Raw genomic sequence first — 5,532 nt, 5'->3', positions numbered from 1 at the left:
GTTTTTTTTTTTTCTTCAGTATTTGATTTTCAGATATTAGCAGTGTTTCATTTTATAATTTGTCACAAATGCTCTTGTGATAGTCAAATGTAATAAAAGGAGAAATTGCACCATCTGATGATGAACATGTGAATCTATTAGCTGCATGAAGACTGAGGATAACACCATACTGACAATGACTTTCTTCTTTTTGTCTCCCGTTTATTTCGATTACAAAAAAGCAAACAGCAGAAGTTGTCTGCCAACAAAAAGCCCAAATTTAACAAAATAATGGGCTTTGGATGACAGCATCTTTGGCCTTGGTCGTACTGCAGACACGGTCCATTTGTCGTCTTAATGCCTCCACAGGGCCTGGTCCTCTGACTTCTCACAGTTGAGAGTGAGCTGCAGGAGAAAAAAAAAGATCATTTGAATGATGAATCTCAAGAAATCATTTTTCACAATCCCAGTTTGTTACAATAACTCCAGAAGAAGAAAAATGATTTAAATGCAACATCAGTTTTACCTCGAGATTTGAACCCTAACTCTTAGCTGACTTCCTCTCCGTGATGTTTGCAGGTAGTTCACCTGTTACCTGCTCACTCTGACATCCAAGTTGTTGCCAAGCTACAAAAACAGCCCTGTTCATTTATGTAGCTGTGGATGAAGATTCCTGCCACACTCCCAACTTTCTGAATGTCTGCCTGCTGATCCTTTCAAATTATTATCTAGAACAAAGGCATATCTTTAATAATAATGATGATGATAATTCATACTGCAGCAGTACCATTTCCCTTCCAGGATTAATAAAGTAGTATCTATATTATTGAATTTGAACTAAGACTCCTTGTTCCATACCCAGACCGGTAACACTGAACATGTTGTACTGGCAAAGAGTTCATGTGGGAAGTGAAGCCTGAATGTCTCACTGATGGGAAAAGCCAAAAATGTGAGAACAGGAACCAGAAAGTGGAACTTTGCCTCTGAAGTGCTGCGAGAGTGTTTAGTTAGTTGGACTGTGTTCTGCTCTGCCTGGTTAACCTCATCAGCCCTGTTACCAGCAGAGTGATTGAACTGAGGCATACCTCCTGCAGGGGAGAGTCCATCTTGATAGTTGATGGCTCCCTCTGCGGCGCTGCACCCCCCCGACACAGACCGCACAAGATCCACTTGAACGTCCTCCGCATCTCGGCGTCCCGCAGAGAATAAATGATGGGATTGACCAAAGAATTGCACTCTGCGATCACCAAACAGAACTTCTCATACTTGTTGGCATTGCTGTCTTTACCCAACAGTCCGTCTAGTAAGAGAGTTATGAGGCCAGGCGTCCAGCAGATTACAAAAGAACCTGCAGAGATGTGAACAAGAGACCAACAACAATAAATTTAGTCTCACTCACGCAGTAATTTCATGTTCAAAGTCCTCTCAGGTCATGCTGCACCTTAAGTTTAAAAGACATTAAATCGAGCAGACTTGAACAAAACATGCACTTATGATAATGATAGGAAGTGCAAACATTCTTTGAACATAAAACCCGGAGCAATGAGACACGTACTGACAGTTAAAAGCTGCAAAACTGGTTTGTGCATTACAGGAAATCATGTAGCAATCATCACAGCGTAGTTCTGCTCTAAGAGCTAAAGCAGGCAAACTATTCTGATGCCATTAAACACAGAGCAGTCCAGTTTCTTTCTCCCTACAGAGCTTAGGTAAAAGCTTTCAAAGTTTCCACAGAAAGCACAACGAAGAAAATGCCTCCTCTCACCCAGAACCATGGCGATGGTTTTCATCAGGTTGATGATCGTCTGATTGCGTTGCATTTCTCTGGCCTGCTCAGACGTGTAGCGACTCTGGCACTTCACGTAAATGAAGATGTGGGTGTACATGGCCACCATAATGAAAAAGGTGATTAGGTTGAAAACTGCCCAAAAAATAAGGAAGCGGCGGCTATAGAGGGGGGCAACAGTAGAGCAGTCATCGAGATCACATTCGCAGTTCCAAAATATCGAGGGAACCAGACCCATGAAGATGCCAGCTGCCCAGATGCAGACGATGAGCAGCAACACACGCCGCTTTGTCATGTTGCTGTGCAGCTGCATGCTGATAACAGTCTGGTGGCGCTCCACAGCCACGGCAAGGAGGTTTGCTACAGAGGCAGTCAAACTGATGTCAATCAAAGCCCCGCGGATGTACCACTGCTCCTTAGTTAGTGTTCTGGTCCAGGGGCCTGTGTTCAACATCAGATTAGCGTAGGCAACACCTGCAAACAAGTCTGCTGCAGCCATGTTGGCCAGGAGATAGTAGATGGGGTAGTGGAAACGGCGGTTCTTGAGAATGGCTACCATCACCATCAGGTTCGCCATGACTACAATAACACATACTGTCAAGCCCAGTCCGATGACCACAATGTCCCGCGTACTCCACTTTTGGCTGATCACCTTACCCACATGGTTGTAGAAGAAGGTGACGTTGTGGCTGTAGTTGCAGGTATTCAACACACCTCTCTCAGTGACTGCAGACAGACAGACAGACAGACAGACCAGTGTAAGACTTCATTTATTGCACGATCACCTGCTCTAAGCTGGCTGTAATAACAGCTTCAAACCTTATCTTTGAATATATTACAGTGGAAACACGAATAGGAATACAAAGCATTTCCTGGCTCAAAGTTTCTCTGTAATGCAAATTATTTATGTCACTCCATCATCACACAAAACAGAGGCTATTATAGGATGGAAGACAACACACACAGCAACGGAAAAGTTGAGCTTTTTGTTTTTTTTCCAGGGGCAACACATCTACTCTGGTAAGATATTCAACCACTGTTTGGCATCAGTATTTAAAACAGTTGTTGCTTCCATGGCATGGACCGACATAAGCACAGTCTACTTACTTTTGACAGCTGAGGTCAGGGTTCTGGGGAGTCTTGATGTTAACTTGTTATACCCATTTAGCAACAATTTTGTTTTGAGTTTGAATTCACTGTCCTGTTGTACAATCCAACTGAGTTTCAGTTCAGCTTTCAACTGAAGGTTGTGATTTGAACTTATACTGAGGAGTCCTGAGTAAGTCTACCTTCCTTATTATTCCTTTCACTGTGTGTAATGTAGCTGATCTACCAACAGCACAATAGTCCCAGAGCATCACGCTTCTGCACCTTGATCAACAGTTCGTACAGTGTTCTTCTTGGGTTGATTGTCTTTGTAGCCAAACAACTCATCTGATGATAAAACCTTCCTCCAAAAGGCTTTTTCCTGTGTTTTTTTTTAAGTTCACGTGATTAACTGCAAACTTAAGTTAACCGTAAAAGTATCCATACTGGAGCAGATCAATACCAGCTCCACTTATTGGTCGACATGAGATTAGTGGTTTCAGGGTTGTTCCAGACCATCCGAACAGTTTTTCTTTGAGATGATGGTGATAATTTGGGTTGTCTTTAGGCTTTACTGCACTGCCAAAAACATAAAGGTATAAACAACTTGAATCTGCTGCTGTTTAGAAATGGCTCCAGGACAACTTTCTAACTTGTGTAAAGCTATCATTTATATATTCATATGTAAAACATTAATGATAAAAAAAATCAATGTTGTTAATTGATCCTGCCTCTGAAGAACTATTCAAAGAAATAACTGAAAAGCCAATACTGCAATGTATTTGATGTCCAGGATAAGTAAATGTACCCCGAACACTACCCTGACTAATATGACTAATGTGAAAGTGATTCGGAAACGCTGCCAAGGTAATGATCAGAATTGCGTAATTTCAGCAGAAGTCGACAGTTACAGTTAGGCGACATTAAGGATATATTTGAGAATTGCCAACGAAGTTTAACTTAAAGTTATAGCGTTTACATGAGACTTACCACCCATTTTAGAGGCTCCTCCATTCAGATATGTCCTTGATGAAACCAGAGTCAAGCTGCCCTCAGTAGAAACAGAAACCTCTTCCCTTCAACGCTGAGCGACCATCTCGCATTACCATCTCATGCCGGCGCCACAGTGAATCATCCTCACTCGTATCAGCTGCACCTCAGTGACAGGTAGAGGTGTTGCCTCCAGGTACTTCCCGGAAAGTCGTTAAAAACACACACAGACAATAGGCCCGTGTCTTTTTGCGCCTCACAAGTGAAAATGCTGCATTAAATGGCACTGTTTACAAAGCCATTGATATTTCCAACTGATGATAAAATTATACGAAAGGAACTGAACAATGAAAACTCATTAAGTACATTTCAAGTGGTAATAAACATACTGAAAGTATATTCATAGTACATTTAAGTGGTCAAAGAGTTCTTGAGCAGTGGACTGAATGACTAACTTTAAGTTATTTTATTCTGTGTTCCTTACAGTGCTTTCTATTGTGTTGTATTATTATTATTTTTGTTTTGTTTTTACGTGGCTCAAGAGGGAGCTGGAAACCAGACAGAGACCTGTACCAAGATCCCAGAGCCAAGAAATAGCATCAATTATAAGACACATGACATCATCTATGTGAGAAGCGAGGACACCTCTGCAAACTGCAAGATTAAAAATGAACACAAAAAAACTCTTATAGCGGCTGTAGAATAGCGCCCTCATGTGGGTGGGTGGTGAAAGAATCATATCGAGAAGCCTATTCGCCATCTGTAGAGGGTTGACTGAAGTAAGCTCTCTTGCCCCAGCCCCATGCAGTCAAATACATGTAAAAATAGTGAGCAGTCATTGCTTTAATTGTGTGATTATACCATTTACAGAAGATACTTTCCCCCTTTTACTTTGAAATCAATAACAAGAAATGCGACTATGTTTTATACATACATACATTGACGTAATTTAGACTAATTTTAATGCATTGTAGCTTCTCACAATGTCCACAAGAGGGCGCCACATGTTAACGATTCCAGGGAACGTGTTGACGAAGATTCTCATGGTTATCATAAGAGCTTGAGTCAGGGCAACTGGACGAAGAAGAAGTCTTGTTTTGATTCTAGGGGGACGTCAATTACAATGTAAATTCAAAAGAAAACTGCTATTTTAGAGCAGATTTGTTCCAAGGTATTTCTAGCACAGTAGTTTTTTTCGTTGGAGCCATCTAGGAACTTGGTGAAGAGTGCTTTTCTTTTTTTAAAAGAACTATTTAAAGATTGAACTTATTTACTTTATTTACTTACTTTATTTATGAATAAAGCTGGAATAAGTGTTTTTCTAATAAAACGTTAAAATGGTCTTCTTTACGTTCACGATGTCAAATCTGTAGTGGTTTGCATAAATAGAGCACCTTATACACACAGCTAACCAAAGATAAGTGTTTTGCACGTTTATTCTTAAGTCTGTAGACGTTATCATTATAAAGAATCCCAGCAGTCATCGGGCGAAAGGCAGGGGACAGGACACCCTGGACAGGTCGCCAGTCCATCACAGGAGCCGCAGCCACTCCTGCTCTTTTGCGTGAAATGTACATGCATGACGCGCACATGCAGTTCACCACTATGACCACAAGGGGGCGAGAAAACCTAGAATGTTCTCCGGTCGCCATTTTCTAGCATGAAGCCATAAACAATGCATAAACTACACT

General features: G+C 41.3%; 1 protein-coding gene across 1 annotated transcript; it reads right to left on the bottom strand.

Annotated features, from left to right (window-relative positions):
• Window positions 1–203: 203 nt before the first annotated feature.
• On the bottom strand, window positions 204–4,053 carry lpar2a (lysophosphatidic acid receptor 2a). The gene is made up of 4 exons (XM_072369512.1): window positions 3,842–4,053; window positions 1,745–2,491; window positions 1,065–1,327; window positions 204–384 (listed from the first exon to the last, which is right to left on the bottom strand). The coding sequence occupies exons 1-4, from the start codon at window positions 3,846–3,848 to the stop codon at window positions 334–336; spliced, it is 1,068 nt and encodes a 355-aa protein (XP_072225613.1). The 5' UTR covers window positions 3,849–4,053; the 3' UTR covers window positions 204–333.
• Window positions 4,054–5,532: the final 1,479 nt, after the last annotated feature.

This window comes from Leuresthes tenuis, unplaced genomic scaffold (assembly GCF_036924035.1).
Source record: "Leuresthes tenuis unplaced genomic scaffold, fLeuTen1.0.hap1 SCAF_17, whole genome shotgun sequence".
Taxonomy (NCBI): Eukaryota; Metazoa; Chordata; class Actinopteri; order Atheriniformes; family Atherinopsidae; genus Leuresthes; species Leuresthes tenuis.
This window is presented reverse-complemented; position numbering and strand designations above follow the sequence as displayed.

Excerpts from the sequence above, each read along its gene's own strand:
- lpar2a (XM_072369512.1), bottom strand. Across the intron at positions 1,328-1,744 it reads AACCATCGCCATGGTTCTGG|GTTCTTTTGTAATCTGCTGG; the intron begins GTGAGAGGAGGC and ends ACATCTCTGCAG. Across the intron at positions 385-1,064 it reads TGGACTCTCCCCTGCAGGAG|CTCACTCTCAACTGTGAGAA; the intron begins GTATGCCTCAGT and ends TTTCTCCTGCAG.